The sequence below is a fragment of the Thunnus thynnus genome, chromosome 17, assembly GCF_963924715.1.
Source record: "Thunnus thynnus chromosome 17, fThuThy2.1, whole genome shotgun sequence".
NCBI classification, from domain to species: domain Eukaryota; kingdom Metazoa; phylum Chordata; class Actinopteri; order Scombriformes; family Scombridae; genus Thunnus; species Thunnus thynnus.
Window position 1 is genome coordinate 23,023,901 of NC_089533.1, and position 21,466 is coordinate 23,045,366.

Here is a 21,466-nt window from a genome sequence, read left to right on the forward strand (position 1 = left end):
ACCACACAAAATAATGTAGTTAGCTAATGACATGGCTCTTAGATTTGGAATTAATGCTACATTACTACTATAGATAGTAAGCAAGTTAGAACTGCATGCTAATATTTGCAGCCTACGTTAGAGCAAATAAACACAGTTTAATCATTCTTTACAATTTTGCTCTTGTGTTTTTGGTTCCAAACTCTTGAACTGCTGAGTATTATTCTTATTAGTGAGCCATGCACACCATCTCAGAATGTGAAGAAACATGAGTTATGGTTGCTACATTAGTTATGGTTGCTAAGCCATGATTGGGCAATCACTGTTGGGGGGTGGGTTTTGCAAGTGGTCAATTTATGTAATTACCTAACAGTCTGTTGGCCTGCTCCTGCAGCATTGCACACCAACAGCAGAATCTTTACAGGGACGCCCTGGTTGAGGAACTCTGACGACAGCGTCCCAGATGCAGGTAACCTTTGACCCTCAGGACCAGTGGAGTATGGAGAGGATGGCAGGCTGTGATGGTACCCTGGCAGAGAAGGAAGAACACAGGAGAAAGTGAGAAAGAGAGTGTGGGGCAAAGAGGAAAGAGGCTCTAAGAGAACGATGAGCTAGAGGATGTTTTTTTTTTTTTTTTTAATTTTCTACAGATACAGTCACAATTTCTTGATAAATCCTGCTGATGCTGATCACATTCTTCACAACACCATGCTTTCACATTGATACTGTGGCTGACTGCATGAAATACATGATATTTCACATTTTCTCCTTGAAAGGAAGATGACTGATCTCATGTACTGAAAATGTGATCATTGAACTTAACACCTCTAACAGGGAGTGAGAAGGAGAATTGAGATATATAAAGTGGCGAGACAGCAGCTTTCTATTTGGGGAACAGTGAATCAGAGGGGAGAACAGATGGACCAATGGCTGCCTGCACCCTCAGCAGGAGGTATTATCTGATGCATCTTCTGCTCCACATCCTGTCCTGGTGGGGTGCCAAGCAGTCCCACTTCTCTCCCGTTCCCCTTGTGTCTCTAACAACACAGAGGAGTGTGACTGACTGAGCGAAAAGCTGAGATTATAAGATTCCAGTGAATCATGACGTCAGCAGAGCTGCGTTCTCGTCACTCGGCTGACAATCTCTGGGCTAAGCACGCAGGTCAGCGCCTCAGAAGTTCACGGTGATAAATCACATGGTAAATTAGACTCACAGACGCAGACGAGAGGGTATTGATTGGCTGTGCCGTCCCCACACAACGTTTCATTCACGCTATTGTTTGCACCTGAACCATGATCCATCACTGCTGCCAATGGAAAATGCCATGGCTGAGCATCCTGTAACTGAGATCCATGCGAAGTAGCAAGCTGCTGCGGTCGCACATCCCTCCTCTTACAAAATAATTGGGGTGTGAGGATGTTAAGCTTTGCACTGCATGAAGAGCGAGACCTATTTAAAACTAATCAAACTCTACATATAAACCATCAAAGCTTTAACATTAAACCTCTGATTGCAGTGTTTTGACCCTGAGAATGACAGTAACGATAAGTATGCACAGCTTTTCATTTGTTAATGTCGGACTAATCAAGCCAGTAATAAAACTTCCTTAAATCATGTGGCGCAATTTACATGAGCAGTGACCTCTGACAGCTCTGGGAATGATCTACAAGGAAAAATCTCCTTTTAAATACCTAGTGAAACATGTTCATGAAACAGCAGTAAAATGCCGAGGTCACCTCCTGGCCTGTCCCGCTGAGATTTATACAAGGATGCTTGGGGGGAGACCTACCTCTCATCGCTCAATAAATCAATTTTTTTTATGGCACACTGTCAAAAACTGCACCATTTCTGGACATTTTTTCAAGGCTCCTTTCACTGCTCTCCTGTTTTTTGAAACCTTATTTACAGGGTGAATAATGTTGGAGGTATGAGGCGTGTGTGCTTGTGCGTCTTCAGTTGCGCGTATGTGTTTTAACACCATGGAACAATTCCCATAGCTATACTGAAAAAAGCACTTAAAGTACAACACATAAAATCCACACTCATATTTAAACACAAACACACACCACACCAGAAGTTAACTTTGTTTAGCTCACATACCTGTTGATCCTAATCTCTTATGATCAAAAAGCCTCTAACTAATTCCAAGAAACCACAGGAGGCTTGTGGATTCATCATTCCTCGGCACTCTCAGGCTTCTTTCATTGTTGAACAGCCACACAGGATGAGCCAGGCAAAACATAGCCAGACTATGTGAAAGCCCATAATTAAACACCTCTGCCCCTACAGCAATCTCCTGAACCCACAGCTACAACCCCCCAATCCCGTTAGTTGTCTGCTCAGGCATATTCAAGGTTTTTGAAAAAAAGGCTGTTAGCTGCACACATCTACATCTTAAAAAAAACAATTAATTGACTGAGAATTTCATACATGATGCTCATTTGTTGAATGGAAAGATGAGTGAGATTATGTGACTTAATAAGCACTTTGCTTATATAAAAAGTATAATATGTTATGAATCTATGCTCCAAAATATCTATCACTAGTCTCACTAACTGTGCAATATTAGGTTAGATCTTATTTGGTGTGTGCTAGTTCTTGTGCACAGAGCAATGAAACTGTGGGTTGGGTGAATTTATTTTGCTTGTGACAAATGCTTCATGTACACTGTAATTGGCAACAGGTGGCAGGCCGATGAAGATAAATTCTATTGATAATATTCTAATATGAGATATTTGATTTGATTAAAATCATTTGTTAAAAAATGAATGAGAATGTCTTCATGAGTTTCCTTAGCTGAGATTTAAAGGGGACCTATTATGCTCATTTCCAGCTCTATAATTTTACTCTGGGACTCCACTAGAATAGCTTTGCATATTCACAAACTCTTTATTTATCTTATACTGGCTCTTTATGCAGCCCCTCAGTTCACCCTCTGTCTGAAACAGGCTGTTGTAGCTCCTGTCTCTTGAGTCGTGTTAAGTTACTGCTGATGCAAACCCCACATTTCCTGCTTTACTGTTTCATATTAAAAGCTTTTAAATGACTAAATAATGGGAGACTTTTATTGTAAAGAATTTACAGGGAGTGAAACATGTTCCTCACTAAATTAGCGGAGCTTTGTTGCCAGCGCTAAAACCTGGTCAAAATAACAAGATATGTTATAACCTCATACATATGACTGAAAATGAGGAAAAGCATAATAGGTCCCCTTTAAACTGTAACTGAGGCACACAAACACAGGCAGTGAAGTGTTTCTTCACTTGTAAAATTGTTCAGCAGTCCATTAAATGATTAGCAAAACCCAAACTACAGTATGAAGCATGATCTCTTTTTACTGAAAACTGGCTGATAAATGCAGAGGAAGACGTATCAGTTTTCTGTTTGTACCAGAGATAAAAGAATGTGAAATGGATACTTCAATGTGAAAGCCAATTATCTGTTATATTCTTTGGCAGGTGATCCCATATTCATGTCTTGTCTTGGCACTGCTGCTCCCAACAGTGATATTGTGCTTATTAATTTCTGTCAGTGCACCATCAAATCCCAAACAGAGAAGACTTCTCTCAGTTGAAACTTGTGAGCAAAGCTTAGGGATTTTATACATTATTCATTTTTAATGTAAAGCACTTAATCATGTCTGCACTGTCCTCCATTTATCAAAAATGTGTCAAAGGAGTGTTTAAAATGTCTCTGAAGTTCCATCATGACTGAAGGGCTAGTAGTTTCAAATATTCAAATAAGGATTCAAATATCTTGGGGATCGTGATAGACTCAGATCTCTCCTTCAAAACTCAGGCTAAGAAGGTTTGCAACAGGGTCAAGTACAATCTAGCAAATTTCAGATTCATAAGGAATTGCGGCTGCAATGAGGCTGCTAGAATGTACAGGAATGCTGTGATCATATCGCACCTAACCTACTGTTTAACAAGCTGGTCACAGGCAAGTAGTTCAACCTTGAGACCACTAGAATCATTATATAAACAACCCATGAAAACCTTTGATAAGAAGCCTAATAGTTTTCACCACAGCAACATACTGGAAAAACCATAACCCTCTGAGCTGGGAAAACCTAATCGAACATGCAAATACATGTCTCATCTATAAAATTGTTAATTGCATGGCTTCTCTTCCACTCTGTTGCTTTGTTAGGCAACCAGTAAATACAAATCAGGTTACAAGAGGAGTCACAAGAGGAAACTGCATTATCCCACTAAGACAATGTGCTCTCAGTCAATCTGCCTTTTAAAGCAGCACATGAATGGAATGCTGTACCAGTCCACATCAGGGAACTTACCACTTACAGGTCCTTTTCTAGATAGTTAAGAACATGTCTTACAAGCCACAAAATCTGTCAGCACTAGTTTGGATGCCTTCATCATCTGGCAAATGTCTGTCAATACACACACTTGTATGCTGCTGTTGTCCTTATATAATATATATAAGGACAACAGCTGCATATACTTGTTTTGGACCTGGTCTTGCACAAAGAGACATTATAGTTTTGGCATTTAACTTGTGTATTTTCTTTTCTAGAGACCGAAGCATGCAAAAACAGAAGAAACTTAGGAAGACTGTTTGCTAAACCACTCTGCCAAACAGCAATAGTCCAATCATAGCTTTAGGTACCCCAACTAGGCATGCCAAGCTTTGTATCTCTTCACACACACCAGCATTAGCCCCATTCATGGCTACCATGTAGTATTTCCCCACTGTGTGGAAGCTGGTCCTGGATGCTATCAGAGTTTGAGCTAATGATAGCAGTTCTGTCCTGCTCTTTATTGGATTTGGGGAAGTTTACAATCCAGGAACCCAAGCCAAACTAACTGAGATAGCTTTAAGTTTGCCAAATGCATCAGTTTGTCCTCATCCTAAAAGCCTTTACTCTTGTAATATTAAAAGTGACACATACAATTTGAAAATATGAACAAATAAGCTAAGTGGCCAGACAGGTTTATGTTAGAATAAAATAACTGTCTGATCCTATATTTTTCCTAAATTACCTTATAATACAAGGTCTAACTAGCTCTGTACTGCAATACAAGAACAATGCTGTGTCTTTATTTCCATATCTTTTGCATGGATCATCAACTGGTGAGGATGCTAACTGTTTGCCTGAGAAATCAAGTGCATATGTAAAACTCCTTTTACATGATTAAGATTCTGCATTTTTCACAAACTCATGAAGCTAAAGTGAGCGTAATTAGCAAGCTATCTAGAGCTGATAAAATCTGCCACCAGCAGTTGTCATTTCAGGCAAAATCAATTGTTGGCTTGAAATGAGAAACCTGCATTAAAAGGACCAATTGTTTCAAAAATAAAACATTTTGAGTGGTATTCCTTCCACTGTTATCATTGTAAACTGCATTATCTGCTGTGCAACAACAGAAAGCATAGCAACAGTAACTAACAGGGATGGGGTTTAGCGAATAAAAATGATAACAAAAACAAATTCCAGTAACCGATAACAAAAAGGGGTCAGAGCCATAATGTCTGGTCAATAATTCCTGTGACCCAACATGATCTTATGAGACAGCAGTGCTAGGAAAGGCATGAAATTATGACTTTAGTGCATAGAGGAGAGGTGATATATACAGTGGTGAGAAGATGATGTAAGAGATTAATTTTAAGCCCTACAGGGTTGGGAGTCAGGAGTGGGAAGGTCACGTCACTATTGGTTTGCCTTTGGCTTGATCCAAGGGTATGTAATTTTTTTATTCATAGCAGACACTGAACAGCTTTTTACTGAGCGCCTCATGCTGTCTCTGACAGCCGCTCACATCAGGAGGTTTTAAATCTAAGTTAGGGCCGTGAGTAACTATTACCTTGAAATTCACTGAGAGGACGGCAGTAAATTCAATCAATCATGCGTATTACGAGTATTAAAGGAACTGGCCACAAATGTGCATTATGAAGCATAATAAAACAGGGTTACCCTCAGATTTTTCGCTTCAATTGCCCACAAGATGTATTGGTTTTGGACTAAAGAGATAATCCGCACTGAAGCTTTCCTTCCACTGCACATAAAATGCTTAGATTACTAAGCTTAGCTTTAATGAGACTCCTGGTGAGAGTTTGTTATTCCATCTCAAATGAGAGACTGAGTTTTTTTGTTTTCATTTAAGCATTTATGGATAATTGATGAAAGGTCTCTCAGGGATCAGACCTTTTAGGTTTAATTGCAGGAAGGGCATAAAGATCACAACTTAATGGCGCCAGACAGTCTAAAAGTATTACAGATCATTGTTGTGACTTCACAGAAAAAAATGCAATAAACATGCATTTTATATGTGAATACAATATTTTTAATGGCACTCTTTATGCTATTTTGATTTTACAACTTTGATTAATCACACAGAGTAAGGCAGAAAATATTCATGAGGTGTGGTTTGTACTTGCTTTATCTGAGTAAAATAAAAATAAATAAAGTAACCTAATATATAATTTAATTTAAGAAATACTGGTGGGATATTTATCTATTGGGTAAGTAAATTTTTATTTTCAATTATGTAACAAAAAAAAACAAGCTTATGTTTCCTTTTTAGTGTCCTGTCATACTTGGTTTGCTCAGTTTTTGCCTTAAAAAAGTTACATAAAGACAAAAAAGTAATGGAGGTGGGAGGAAAGGTACTAAATGTTTTAGCAGATGAGCTGTGCATATATTTCACTCTATCAAGTGCATATTAATATAAAACATTAGTTACAGTGTATGAGTGATATCTTGTTGATATTAGTATATGTTAATGTCCCTTAAATGATGATGGTAGTCTTACATCCATTCTCACAGAGCAAATTGTGAGAGTGGATGTGTTGAGTGGTAATATAGAGTCTCCATCAACCTCAGCAGGCCGAGCCAGTAAGAACCCAGCAGATTTACTCTGTGCCAGCTTCAGACCTGCCAGACTCTCGGGGGGGCTTTTTTAAGGCATCACTGCTCTGTGCAGTTATTCACCAACATAAATTAAGACACTAAAAGTCACATTCTTAAGGTAGAACAGCAGTACTGTGACCACCCTACATTTACAGCCCTGTGAGAGAGCACAACAGAGCTGCACCTATTTGTTTACAGCATAAAACAAGAGACAAGGGGATACTACACACTGAAATACTTCTGAGCACAGTTTTTTTGAAGACATAAATCTGATAGCACAAGAGAAATCTGTGCAGGGGGTACGTAATTCACAGAGCTCGATGTGAAGTTATATACTTCTTAATGTGTTCCCCTAGGGCCCCCTGCAGTAAGGTGCATTCCCTGTGGGTTTCATTAAGCAAAGTAAATTAATAAAATAAAATTACTTTGTTTGCTTACAGATCAGTGTGTACACCTACATTAAAGTCGGGAAAACTATCAGTGTGGTACCACAGACTAGTCGATGTGTGTTATGTTGTGACTAAAAATAACATGTTATACCTGAGATCCGTGCAGAGCCCCCTCTGATGTAGAGGGGCGGAGCCTGGAAGGCGTAGATGACATCATTCTCAGCTATGCTGGTTAGATCCTCTTCATCAAAGAAGGAGCGCTGGAACCCTGTGGAGTAAACCTCTGTGAGGATCACCTGGAGACGAACAGAGATATACACACACACACACACACACACACACACACACACACACAGATACACGTTAAGTTTCCTTATTGCAGTGCCGTTATACAGAATATGTCATAATACAGCACAAGTGAACTTTGAACCCACTTGATAGTACACCAACCTTTGCACTATTATTCCCCTTAATTCCCATTCCCATTACACTCAAAAATCCATCCTACTTAAAGGATAGGTTCAAAATTTTCCAAGGCTGTCTTAAAACAACAGTCAGGTGTCCATATGAACAGTGAAAGAGGTTTTCCTTGCTGTAATCATTCCTCCTGTTCATACTGGTTATTAAAAGATCTGCTTCAAATGTGCTTTTAATGTAAGTGATGGGGGCCAAAATCCAGTGTGTCCACACAGTTATTTTGTGCAAAAAGGTGATCTAAAGCTTATATGAGGCTTCAGCAGTCTGAGTTAGTCTTATCAAGTGGATATCTGCCACATATTTGCAGTCTTTTTAGCATCACATTCCCTCTTTGTATTTCCTTGGACAGTGTTTCCCTGTTGAGCTGCGGTGGAATAAGATCTGCATTATAATCACACTCATGTGCCAGCCAAGGTGAGGTGTGCTGCTCTGTCACAGTAGTTTATGGTTTAAAATAGGAACATATAAGAAGAATAACACAAGGGAGTGGAAGCACAACTGTGTTTATCACTGCTTTTGTTACCTGGTCTGGGGAAATTTTCCCCTCGTCAGCCACCATCCTCCTCAGACAGGCCATGGAGCCAAACAGAGGCACAGCCAGCCCGACTCGCAGAAACCTCTGTCCTTTGGTGCTGAACACCAGAGTCACACACAGCGGCCTGCCAGAGATAAAGACACACAATCAGGGACGGTGGGAAACAGCCCAGCCTCTATTTTGCCTTCTGTGCCATTTCTACTGCAGCCTCCTCTATGGCCAGGAAGGGACAAAAGAAGACTTTCATGAATAAATCAATACATTTTAACATTAATAATAGATCATTAGGACTTAGTTTTATGTGTGCAAAATAATGGAATCTCTACTGCATTTTTAAAAACGAGGAGCGTTTGGCTCTGACCTCTCCAGAGGCTGTGCTGACATGAGCAGGGTGCTGGGACATAATGGCTTCTTTGAATACCAGTACACTGAGGAGATACAGAAGAGCCCAGCCTGGTACCTGTGGGAGTCTGTGGCCTAGAGACTGTAGCTAGTGGCATAGAAAGACATGGCCAAGAGAGGCTGTATGGAGGAATGGAGGGGTGATGACAAATGTTTTTTTGTTATTTATTTGCACCTCAATATAGTACAATTAATTCATTTAATATGAGATCAACTCTTTTGATCCCTTTCAGGGAAATTGACGTGTAACAGCAGCAAAACAAAGTGCAAGAACATGTCATAGTATAGCTAACATTTAAAAATATGAAAACTCAAATGTATACTAATATCAATATTTTAACTGAAAGGAATGAAAAACAATAGGTACAACAGAAAAATAAAGAAGCAGAATATTTCTTTAGATAAGGGATCAAAATAAAAACAAAATCACAGCTCATACAGAAACATTTATCCTAGAAAGATGTTCGAGAATGAAAAAGTCTGGCGTGTTCTTGATCATCGCACAGTGGAGGCTCTGAGTGATGAAGATGCAGAGTGATAGCAGGGGATGAGAGATGACTGCACAAGGATAACCTCTACTCTACAGCCAAGGAGTTTGGATACAAAACATCTGCAGTACTTTGAAGTTTGTTCTATAACTAACTGGAAACCATTTTAAAAATTTAAGAATAGGAGTTATCTGCATAATTCCATTGGTTCTTGTTAGGCACAAGAAGTATTGTTAAGTCTGTATATCTGAAACAAAACAAAACAAACAACAAAACCTACTGAACCGAAAGATTTACTCTTGTTCCACTGATTTGGGTGGGAAACAGGAAACTTCAAAAGAGCACAGTAGAAGAAGTATACAGTAAATTGGCAGCACTAATCAAGCCACGGTTCAAGGAGGAGCTCCAATTTATGCTAATTACATTTTTCACACTAATAAGGACAAAACAAATCATGGTAACCGCTCTGTAGTGGGGAGGGAATTGCACCCAAAGCTTTAATTTCAGCATTAATTTGAGACGATGATTTCAGTTTTCAGCCACTGAGATAGAATATTCATGTACAAAAGGTCTCTGTCACATTCCCAGAGCAAGCTTTGCAGCCATGTAGTGTAAATAAAATCATCCAACATGTAAAGAGCACATGATTGCCAAGAGACAGAGCCCAGTGTTTGGATTGCTGGGCATAGCAAATGTTGGTTTGGTAACAAACAGTATGTGTTTATGGCTTACAGACATGATCTAGCTGTGAGTGAGCTGATCTCTTCACACAGAAAAATATATTTAAAAATGCTTTAAAGACAATCCATCTGTTTTCTCCTCTGTGTATCCCTTCAGAAGTGTTTTCAGAAGTGTTTTCTCTCACCTTATCTGCCACACAGTAAAAAGAAAGGACGGTGACTAAATAATCTCAACTTGGCACACTGTCAGAACGAAGCTTTTAAAAACAATTTCCCAAATTAGAAGGGATGTTGGCTGAACTTGTGTGAACTATTTCAAAGACTAAAAGCTGAAAGGAAGGAAATAAGTGGCGAGAATGAAACCTGGCAAAGAGTGATCAACACACCTCTGTGTGTCAATCATGATAAAGAGATGAGCCTTACATACTGTACGGGGGCTGTGCTGTGTAAAAGGTACATTTTAGATTAAAAGCTCTGCCAATCAAATGTTAATATTTAGATTTATATTATAGATGAAATAAGAAAGAAATAGTAAGAAATAAGTAAGAAGTAGTCAACAGACATTTTGGGATTTACACTTATTCACTTTCTTGCCAAGAGTGAGATGAGAAGATTAATACCACTCTCAGGTGTATGAGTCTTCTCATCCAATGCTCTGCCCAAAAGCAAAGAGGTGTATTACCCAAAATGTAAAATTTTCTTTAAGGTTAGGTTGACCTCTGCAGGGTGTACTCCTCCTCTTGCCCAATGAAAATTGGGAAAAGCTGCTGCATTCACAGTGAACCTAAACAGGAGAATTGATTTAAAAACGGACTGATAGATGGTTAAACTGGACTGATTATGCTCATTTCCAGCTCTAAATGTATACTTTTGGACTCCACTAAAGTAGCGCTGTATGATTCACAGTACAAAATACTTCTTATTTGTCTTATACTGACCCTTAATGCAGCCCCTCAGTTCAGCCTCTGTCTCTTAACAGGTAAGCTTAGCTCATGTCTCTTTAAGGCCCCCCTTCTGATGAGCCCACTCTGTTCTGATTGGCCAGCTTTCCGGAAGCTGCTGGGGGGCAGCTGTATGAGAGTCATGTTAAGTTACTGCTGATGCAAACCAACATTTCCTGCTTCACCGCTTCAAATTAAAAGCTTTTAAATGACTAAATAATGGGACACTTTTATTGTGACACAACAAGATATGGACATATTTAGAATCCTGTTCAGTGGATCAGTTAGAAATAACGCAGGGAGGTATAGAACAAGCAGAACAGCCACAGTGATGATGATGTTTGATGAAGAGCTGCAGACAACCAGCACAGCTCCAACAGGTAAATTACTTATTTTACTTTGCCCTGCTGTGTAATGGAGTCATGGCTTGGTGTTATTACTCCCAAAACATGGAAAAACACCATAATGTTAGTGGAGTGGAGCAGTGAACTCACGCGCTGTGCGTGGAGCAGATGACCATATAAAGAAATCCATCACGAGCCAATATCGGCTTGGGCTGAGAGTAGAAAAAACTGTTGGAAACTGAGTGTTCACAGCATTCTGAAGCTGGTACTTTTTGCTCACAGGAATTACTTCTACATACATTTACCTCATTATTTGACATGTCAGCCACTTTTGACATGAACATCTGACATTGTAACTATATATATATATATATATATGTATAACTGAAAATAAGGAAAAGCATAATAGGTCCCCTTTAATATTTGGGTTAGGGACAAGTTTTTTTGGTTTAGAGTCAGTCAACTCTATTTATATCCACCCTGAGAAGTCAAACTCAGTTTGCACCATACTACATAAAAGAAGTTGAAAAAGCTGAAAACCGATGGAGATGTCAAACAATTAAAGGAGCAGTGTGTAGGATTTAGTGGCATCTAGCGGTAAAGTTGCAGATTGCAACCAACTGATAACCTCTCCCATCACCCTCCCCTTCCAAGCGTGTAGGTCAGCTTCTAACAGCCCGTCTCCCCTGGACAGGATGGGAGAAGAGGCACGTTACAGCAGACCAAATATCAGATTTAGTTTCTCAGTTGTGAATAGGATCACAATAACAAGCAGAAACAAGTATTATAAAGACCAAAAACAAGTATTGTAAGCATGTTGTGAGTATTTAAGTGAAAGCCAGTGTTTAGAATTTAAAACAAAAACCAATAGGTGGTGTGTGTTTGTTTGAGAAAGAGACTACCACGTAGATAAAGTGAGAGAGGCACTGGCTGAAAAACAGAGAATGAATGGGGTCTCCCCTCTTGAAAATGTCAGGATTTCCTGAACAGGTTGACCTTCGTTGACCTGACATGGAGGCTGAGTGGGTGTTGTGATGTAAAGTTGAATAAGACATTGTTTTTAATAGCTTAGAGGGGTTTCCACCAGCTTTTCCTCTTTGATAAAAGCCTGCCAGCTCCACAATAACTTGTGTTCCTACTGTATGTGGTGCATGAACAAACGTGGGTGTTGTCCAGCTGTTCTTTTACTGCAACCCTCTTTTTAATGCCTGAAGCTTAAGTTTAACAGCATGAACATCACAATCAACAACATAACAATCAAGCATGAAAGAAAGCACTGATATTGTATATTAATATTGCCTTGGAAACTCAAACTAAAGTCTAAAATGGATGCAATCATTTATTTGGAACTGTCTGTACTACTGTCTGTATTAACAAGACAAGAAGAAGAGTCTATAGCCATGAAGTGGCTCTGTGCTGCTGTATCTTTTAGCAGGTATAAATTTTACCATCTTAGTTTAGCATGTTAGCATGCTAACATTTGCTAATTAAGATAATGCTAATTATTAACGCTAATTTATTTCACAGGTCCTTTCATTTTATACTAATTTCCTGGAAATTATCTGAGTAATTTGCAGGTAGTTCATTTTTAGGAAATTTTACAGAGTGTGGTGAAATTTAGTACAAATGATAAAAAAAACACGAAAAAAGTGTTAAGTTGGCTTAGTTGGTAAGTGCCAGTTCATTATATTTGGGTTCATATATAGTTGTTAATTTGCAGAAATTCTTCATAAATTGGACTCTAACTGGTAGAAAATTCTCAGTTTTCATTGTGTAGTTTTGTATGTCAAACTACATATTAACATATTAGGTTGTTTCTTCTCTATAATGAGCACAATTCCTGTATACTACCAATCTACATTTCCAACCCTTTCAAAGAAATGTCCTAAGAATTAACAGCTACACAGCAGCTACTTTTACTAAATTATTGAAAAAACATGTGCTAATATGTCGTTTGACAAACAAACCTTCACACTGAAAACTAATGTCTGTTAAAGAATTGTCAAGAGTCCATTTTTGCAAATTAAGAACTATCTATCAACCCAAATATAATGATGGGTACTTAACAATTAAACCAACTCAACACTTTTTTCTGTTTTTTCCTATAATTTCTACTTAAAATGTCTTTAAAATTAACCATTAAATACTTGCAAATTACTTTAAATTTTCCAGGTAATTAGTATAAAATGAAGGCACCTGAAAAATAAACTAATTAGCAGTAAAAAGTCATGGGATCAGGAGACTAGCAATGCTTGTACAAAATGGCACAGCAATCTATCCAGTAGTTGTTGAGATATTTCAGTCTGGACCAAAGTGGTGGACTGACCGGCTAAAAACAGCAGTGCTCACCTGGTCTGGCGAAGAGGAATGGGGAGTGAGATGCAGAGGAATGGGTCAAAGGTGTTGCTCTGTTTCAGACAGTGTGGGCATGTCAGCGAAGATCTACGAGAGAGTAAGTACACAGTTACATTAGTCTTGAAAAACCAGCTGTACTAACTTGACACAGACTTCCAAATAATTTCAGAGTCCTCCTGATTAAGTCTGGCAGGAATGGAGATGGCTTAATCTTGTTACACAAGTGAACAACACAGTCAAAATGAACACAGTGTTCCATACAGGACGCCTTGATCTGATTGTGAGAACGGAAAAGATGAGTGATGTAACTGATGAGAACGAGAGGGATCAGGGGTCGGGGTGGGGGTGTGGTAAGTAGTAGAAGAAGCCCCCTGGGGTGATTGGTGCTATAAACGGAAAACGGCAGGAGCGGTTTCCATCTTGTTGCATCACTCTCACCAGTGCTACTAATGCTCATGTGATGCCATAACAGGATCCAAAGCAGAGAAAAGTAGGGAGCTTTCATAAGTGATGGCCTTTCTTCTTCTGCATCTGAATGCACGAGACATGGATCACTGAAAGAGGAAATGACTGGATGCGTACAACAGTGATTTTCGATTCAACAAGTTTTCTGTTCAGTCCCTTTTGTTCATGATCACGCTTAAATCCCTCTCCACTTCTCAGGAGGAAAAAACCTATTCCAGTAAGTTAACTGTCTGAGCAATGACTCAGACAGCCCACTGAGGTTAATGGACGGATTGCTGGAAGTGATTTTGTAAACTGTCCTGCAAGTAAATTAAATCTTTTGTCCATTATTCTGAATCTTTAATCATAGTTTAATCATAATTTTTAAACTGTGAAGGATTTCCCTGGATACACTTTTCTGCAAATGCACAATGATCAAGTGAATCTTTAATAGGTGCTTTCTATCAACCTCTTTGATTTATGGACAGCAAAGTCAGCCCACAAATTTAGCTTATTACTCTAGATCTCAAGGCTCAATGGGCATTTGCATGAATGAGAAACATCAGTGGATGTCGACCAAAATTACTTTGTACATGACTGGATTTGACATTAACCAGTCAGACACACAAATCAAATGTAGTATTAAATTCAAAATGTAATAAAGCTCGACTGGGCTCAATCAATCTTCAGTTGTACACACTTATATCTAGAAGCAACAACTAATTTCATTTTTCTTGGAGTTTAGGGAAACAACCTTGTGCATGGAAGCTCATAAGTTTCATTTCTAAACCAGCTGGAAAATAAAAGATTTAGTCAGAAAGGGAATAAAATTCAAAAAAAATGAAAAAAAAAAAAAGATTGGAAAGGGAATAAAAAATTTTCTCCTGAGTAAAGACACCCCCGTTAGCAAGTGTGCAGTCTAAACATTAAAGGAGTGTGGTTGTACTTTGCAGGTCTTTGGTATGACTGTGTGTTAGCATATCAGTGTGAAAGATGGTGTTGCTGAAATGGCTGCTCAGCAGGCTTCTTCTGGAAAAATACAAGGAGAAACATATTCCCACCGCCTCAGACTAGTTAGACCTAATAAAAGCAGAAAGACGATCATTAAGGAAAGCTCTTCTGCTAGTTTTGAAATCCCTCACCACAATGGATTTCAGTACAATATATACATGAAAAAAATACACCATGGACCAACAGATAAGGTGCATATTTGTATTTTCAATGCCATGATCTACAGGGCACAATGCTAATGTCCTTACTCTGATTTAGCTTTTCATTTCTTTTCTTTTATTATCAGCATGGCAGATATAAATCTACAACTATGTGGGGTGAAATAACTTTTTCTCAATGACAGATTCGATTCGATTCACTACTGCTACTGTAACTGTAATGCAAAGCACCATGCTGTATATAAAATGATGATAGATTTCAGTGAAGCACAAACCAGCTGAAACCAGTAGCTACACCAGCATATAGAGTGGTATATAGAGTGTGAGAGAGTCTGGGCGGCTTTAATCTACAGTAAGAAAAAATCATGTGTTTTATGCATCAAGATAGAGACTACATTTTGATTAAATCAAAAAATAACTGATTCATTTCAACTGCCAAATTTCTTTTTGCTGTCACAAACTGAAAAAATACTCTCTTATCTTCTCATTTCTCACTGGCTCTGGTGAACATTTACAAGCTTTACAGGGCATCTTACCATGGGAAATTAAGCCATAGATGAACTGTTCAAACGTGTTTTCCTTATAGGAAGGCACCTGACAGACTCAGTGGGGGGTGGGTGGGAGGGGGGAGAGGGGGAGTGAATAAAGCTCTATTCAAGCAAGCCCAGCTGACACTGGCTCTTAGTGGATCTCTCCCTCTTGGCAGAGTAGAATGGCTGCCCTACGGATGTCTTATTCTCGCCAGGAAACAGTGAGGGCAGCTGCACTCCATGCATACAAATCACACTCAGGCCCCAATAAAACATAGATGTGCCCCACGTTGCTATAAAAAACTTAAAAAGAGAAAAGCAGCAGAGGAAGAGGTGATATTCTGGTGATGCTCTAATGGAGGAAGCGTGCAAAGGTTGAGAGGTATGTATTCCCTGTCTGCAATGCAGCCATGCTGAAGAGACTCTGAGCTTGATGCTTTCTTCACTGCTGTGGCTTTGAGGGTAGCTACTCAAACATTTTCCAGGATAATGCATCACACTAGTATCTGTATCTAATTGAGTTTCTTTCCTAAGGCAGGCAATTAAAAAATAAAAAGTCTCAATAAGTTATAATTTAATAGATTGGCAGCTAATTCTTCCCACTAAGCCTGACAGCTACTGTACTGTCTGTTGGTGGATAAAGGGTAGTTTATTCACCACACTAATGATCTGAATGTACGCCTCATGATTCACTAATTGAAACTACAATATACACATAAAAAACAGACCAATTACTGGGCCTGTAAAGTCCAAAGTACCAGTTACCCAACCCTGCCCTTCTAATCATAATAAATCAGGAGACATGGTACGATCAAAACAAAAGTCACCACTGATTCAGAGAAAAGACGACGTGAGGTTCTCTCAGAGAAAGTGGCATCAATGTAAGACGAGCTGCACTCCCACTGGAACTGCACCGCGTTTGTAATCTGAAACGCTCGGCTGCCCGTCACTTGGCTTCACTGTAATGAACAAAGCTTGACAGAGACATTTTCATCGCAGCCTGTGATTCACTCACATGAAGACAAAGACCACAGTTTTAAGATTTACTTGATCGGAGTAGTGAAGGACCAATAGATTATAAACATCTGTTTCTTCTTATGGAGGAAACAAAAGGCTAATTCAATTTATTGCAAAACGAAGCTTGAACATAAAAATGTTCAGCTCTGATTTTGATCAGCTGCAGCATGTGGTGACAGATAACATAAATTAAGAATAAAAAACTCTTCGCCTTGCTCGGAAAGTGATTTAACTTGTTTGGACATGTATAATGGCTGTGATGATTGCATAGTGACAAACTGGGCTATTATAAGGATAATTCTCCGGTCTGTCAACTCGAGATGTTGTATCACATTGGACACTGCATTGCTAAGTGTTACACAGGCAGTGGTGGGGCCTCAGGACTCTTCAGAGCAAAAGAGAGGGACAGGAGTCAAGAAATATTTGTCCGATTCTAGCAATTAGAGCATCCATCTCCTCTTAAAACCTCACAGCCTTGTGATGCATGGTGTCTGCAATTTCTGCACTGCTAAAATAGATTCAGATTGTACACTTATATATGTTAGAGTTCCTTTTGTAAAGTTTGTGCTTAGCCAACCCAGTCATATATATTCCCTCTGTACCATCTCTCCCACTCTCCCTGGCTAGCACAGTATATGAGTGGGTGAGAGGAACAAAATTTGCCTGCCAGGCTGCTAAGACTGCTGCTTCCTGTCTAGACACACCCAAGGTGTCACAGCTGAAACATTTGACAGTAAGGGTTGCAATTAAGAGATGCGCTCTGACAGATGTATTACTGGCAGTCACACAGAGCTGCCAATTTTCTGAGGAATTGGCAGATGGAGGAAGGTACAGACAAACAAGATATGAGTGGTTTGGTCTGGAGGGACAACTTTTCCAAACTTTTATTAATTAAACATAGATCAGATCTTGGCATAGACTCTAAAACCTCTATAATCCATCAGTTTGGTCAATGCTTTATGGTTGGAGTCCTGATGGTGGTGGGGCAGAGAATTGCATCAGCATCAGGAGATATGGGTGGATACAGACACTATGGGTGTTTGGTTTAAATAAAGGAGGCACAGATTAGACATTTAAACCTCCATGTGTAATGTAATTGGAAACTTCAGATTAATTTAGTGTGTTTTCAGACCTGCGTTTTTTAGTCTGGTTAAATTTCGATTTGTTTTGCCCCTTGGTACGATTCATTTGGGCAGATCCGAACACAGTAATTGTACTTGGCTGCGGACCACAACAACTGTACCAAGACCCTTTAAGGGAGTTGCCTCGGTATGGTTCCAAACCAACACTGGAGCAGTTTGTTTGTGGTGAGAATGTGATCCAACTACAAGGTGTACTACGCAAGTTTGAGCTAAACGACTCTGGTAGCCAGGGGCACTTTGCATACTGTTGCTACAACTGTTGCAAGCAGCTAGCGGGAGAGTGAATCGAGATCTGACCTGGTCTAACAGCGAAGTTGCATTTGGCCGGAGGAGCTTCTTCAGGACCGTCTTCCTGTGTTAAGTTCTTGCTCTAGACACATCTAACCACTGAGTGGAGTGAACATTCTCACCTGGCTTTTAGCGATGCATGAACTATAGGTTCAAAACACCCTAACACCCTGCACAAGCGTCTTGACGTTCTCTCCGCCCAGACTAAAAATGCAGTGACTTCCTGTTGGAAATGGCACATAGATGAGTTGGCCAGATAACCTCGGCATGTAAGTGATGCTCCACTCTCATTAGGCTGCAGCTGACAGATATATATATTGTGTAAAAAATTAATTGCCTCTTTATCTCCCGGATGACTGACTGATGGGAGCCATGAGGACCTCCAGCTGCATGAGAAAAGTTAATAACACAGTGTGATGAAAAGTCTGTTTTTGGAGCTTTGCTGTTAATCACAAAAGAGCAAGAACAGTAAACAATTTTGATAAAGAGAAAAAATGGTATTAGGATCCAAGTACAGCAGACAGCTTCACAAGGTAACTTCCTTTCAGTGTTACAAAAGAACAGTGAAAATATTCAAGCATTGGTACAGCTAACAACCCTAATTATTTCACCCAGCACAAGAAGTAAGCACTCGGAATAAGTACTTGTACTAAAGGGATTTCTTTATCCCTAAGAGACACAGAGGTTAGGGCACTGGGGAAGTTTTTCATCAGACCTTTTCACTATTACTGCTCTTGCCTGCTTGGTAATTACAGTGAAGATTTACTGAATTACTGTTCTTCTTGCCAGGCATATGTGTCTCTGAGGAGGAAAGAAATGATGACATCTGCATTACATTCGCAGTATCAATTACACTCTGGACCTGTCTCGACACAGGTATTATACAATTATATTTCAGTCACTTATCCAGAGCAACACTGGACAAAACACAGGACTGTTCTTAGACACTTAAACATGTGTTTGTAGTGGCAGTTAAGGCTATGACCTTTCTGTAGCAGGGAAGTCTGACATTTAGATCTGGCAACATGACAGTAGAGCTGTTGTACAGTAAACTTGACTCACAAGACACACGGTGATATCGTACATGTTAAATTTCCACCAGAGATATAAGGCTATAGACAGTACAGACAGACTGTCAGTAAATTGTTTTGGTTCAGGAGCAGAAGTCCTCAGTAATGTAGTGATAGTATATTTTCTTAAACACCACACATTCTTAAGTAAAACAGATATATCCAAAACAGGACAGTTAAAAAATCCTATTGAATGCATGAAGTATATCTTAAACTATAACAAGCTTACTGGAAACACAAACACCTCTTCTGTTTTGCCCTGAAAAATTACATTAGGCAAGAATAACAGACAACCATTTTATATTTTGTGAAGGGAAAAGTTGTAGGGTTGTGAAGTGGGAGGAGCTACTTCGGGCGCCCTTTGTTCTGGAAGTAAGAATCCAATTAATTTTTCCCATAGACAAAGTTATGTACGTGACTCACAGTTGGAGCGCTCCTATGGCTTGGATCAGCATGAAACTCTCTTGGTTAAATCATCAGTATAAAAGATGAACAGCTGCATAATAAAATATCTGGTTCTTTGATAAAAAGTCAAAGTTACAAGCAGTATGACCCCAGGCTATATTTCGGCAAAGAACATCCAATCACTGAGCTTAAATTTCTGTCACAGGTGTTGCTCACAGCAGGCAGAATCTAAAAATTATGATGTTGAGAAAACCTAAAACACAATCTGCAGCTTAAATCAATTACTTTTTAAATTTTGGTTTAGTTGTGGATTAATTCATCGACTATGGCTTAACTGCAACGACAAAGCATTTCGACTGGCCTCTTCTCCATTGCAGTGGTGGCCAAGGCTCATGGGTAGTGTAGTATGTTGAGCCGTCCATCATGCCAAAATGACGAAAATGACAAAACACGATTTCTTAGAAACTAATAACAGCAACAAATAATTGAAACTGATGGACATAATTTAAACTTATAGGATCGTAATACAACCCAGGAGATTCCTGTGTTTCTGATTAAGTAACGTTGAGTAAATTGTTTAAAAAAAATTAGAAATGGGAATACAGAATGAGAAAAAACTCTTCTTGAACCAGCAGTCCCTCCCACTTCACACTTTATAAATATAATGTAACAGACACTTAAGCTGCTCCAAATTTCATTTTTGGCAGATGTGAGTGTAGCATGTAAAAAAAGTAAACTCACTTGTACTGTGCCTGGAAATGTTCCTGGACAAAGCTGTGCTGGACTCTGGGCTGCTGGGATTGGGACGGGTCAGGAGATAGCACCTCCTCAGCTCCACCGGGGCCCTGCAGCACATAGGAGGCCATCCATAAACACAACGCTCACACTGGCAGATTCTTCAGAGATCCATCATACATTACCCAGGTTGTCAAGAGCTATCACTGTGAGCGGGAACTCATATAGTAGTAGTACCACAATCATTTTGGTAATCTTACAGAAGCTCCTGTGGAATGCAGCTATAGCAGATTCTTGCTTTTCCTTGACAATAAAGCGATATTCAAAAGCAGTGGAATGTGCTGACCTAAACATAACCCCCTGGGAAGCCCCCGTCTTTATTCTTTCATCTACTCACCTACAACAGAGGGAAAGCTGGCCTTGGATGAGGATAAAAGAATTAAGGAAAAAAAGATAAAAAACTAAGACTGATCACTGAAAGACTAGCAAGGTCACAAAACAAATGTGTGGGCTGGCACACACTGGGAGTCTGTCTCACAAACACCGCTGTGTGTGTAATGACAGAACTGAACCGAAAGACCTTCTGCATCAGTTATTATATTGTCTTTTACCGTCTTTATGCCAGGTAACTGTCTTGCTTTGTGTAGTCTTTTATATTATAACACATTTTAATTGTGCCAAAAACAGCATTACAGTAAAATGAATAGTTTTTCTTCATCTGTAATCTAACATTAGAATATATTCATCATACTTGGTGATAATGGTGCACTAATTTTGTAAGCCATCTAACTTACGTTTATCTTGTCCTCTGACTTGAGAAGAGATAAAGTATGTAGGATAACTCACACTCACTCCTGTCTGTGTGCACACGGCGCAAGAGCAAGAGGAGAGGGAGAGATGCTGTGCTGCTGCCAGAAGAGCCGCTGACTGAGATTACTCTGAGCAGCATGCATGGGAATACATTACAATATATTTGTGTATATTTCTTGCTTTCCACTTGATGGTCTGAATAAATCGGTGCTGCATATTGCTGCTGTTGCTCTGTGCTGCTCTGTCTTGTCTGTCCGTGTGCTGTCAGTGTCCTCTTTTCGTGCCGCGATGTTATCAGTTATGACTTTGATTTTCACTGAGTGAGACAATGGACGTGTGACATGAGAGTGTGTGTCTTATGGTCAATGCGTGAGACTTGGCAGCCCTGGATAAG

At 39.4% G+C, this 21,466-nt stretch overlaps 1 protein-coding gene across 1 annotated transcript in view; it reads right to left on the reverse strand.

Moving 5' to 3' along the window:
• The window catches only part of usp43b (ubiquitin specific peptidase 43b), a 68,801-nt gene that overhangs the window by 23,441 nt on the left and 23,894 nt on the right, over positions 1-21,466 (reverse strand). Inside the window, exons 3-7 of the mRNA XM_067615727.1 lie at positions 20,269-20,372; positions 13,457-13,549; positions 8,241-8,376; positions 7,392-7,536; positions 346-508 (exon numbers count right to left, since the gene is read on the reverse strand). Coding sequence (XP_067471828.1) covers positions 346-508; positions 7,392-7,536; positions 8,241-8,376; positions 13,457-13,549; positions 20,269-20,372 — 641 coding nt within the window. The remainder of the gene's footprint in view (positions 1-345; positions 509-7,391; positions 7,537-8,240; positions 8,377-13,456; positions 13,550-20,268; positions 20,373-21,466) is intronic.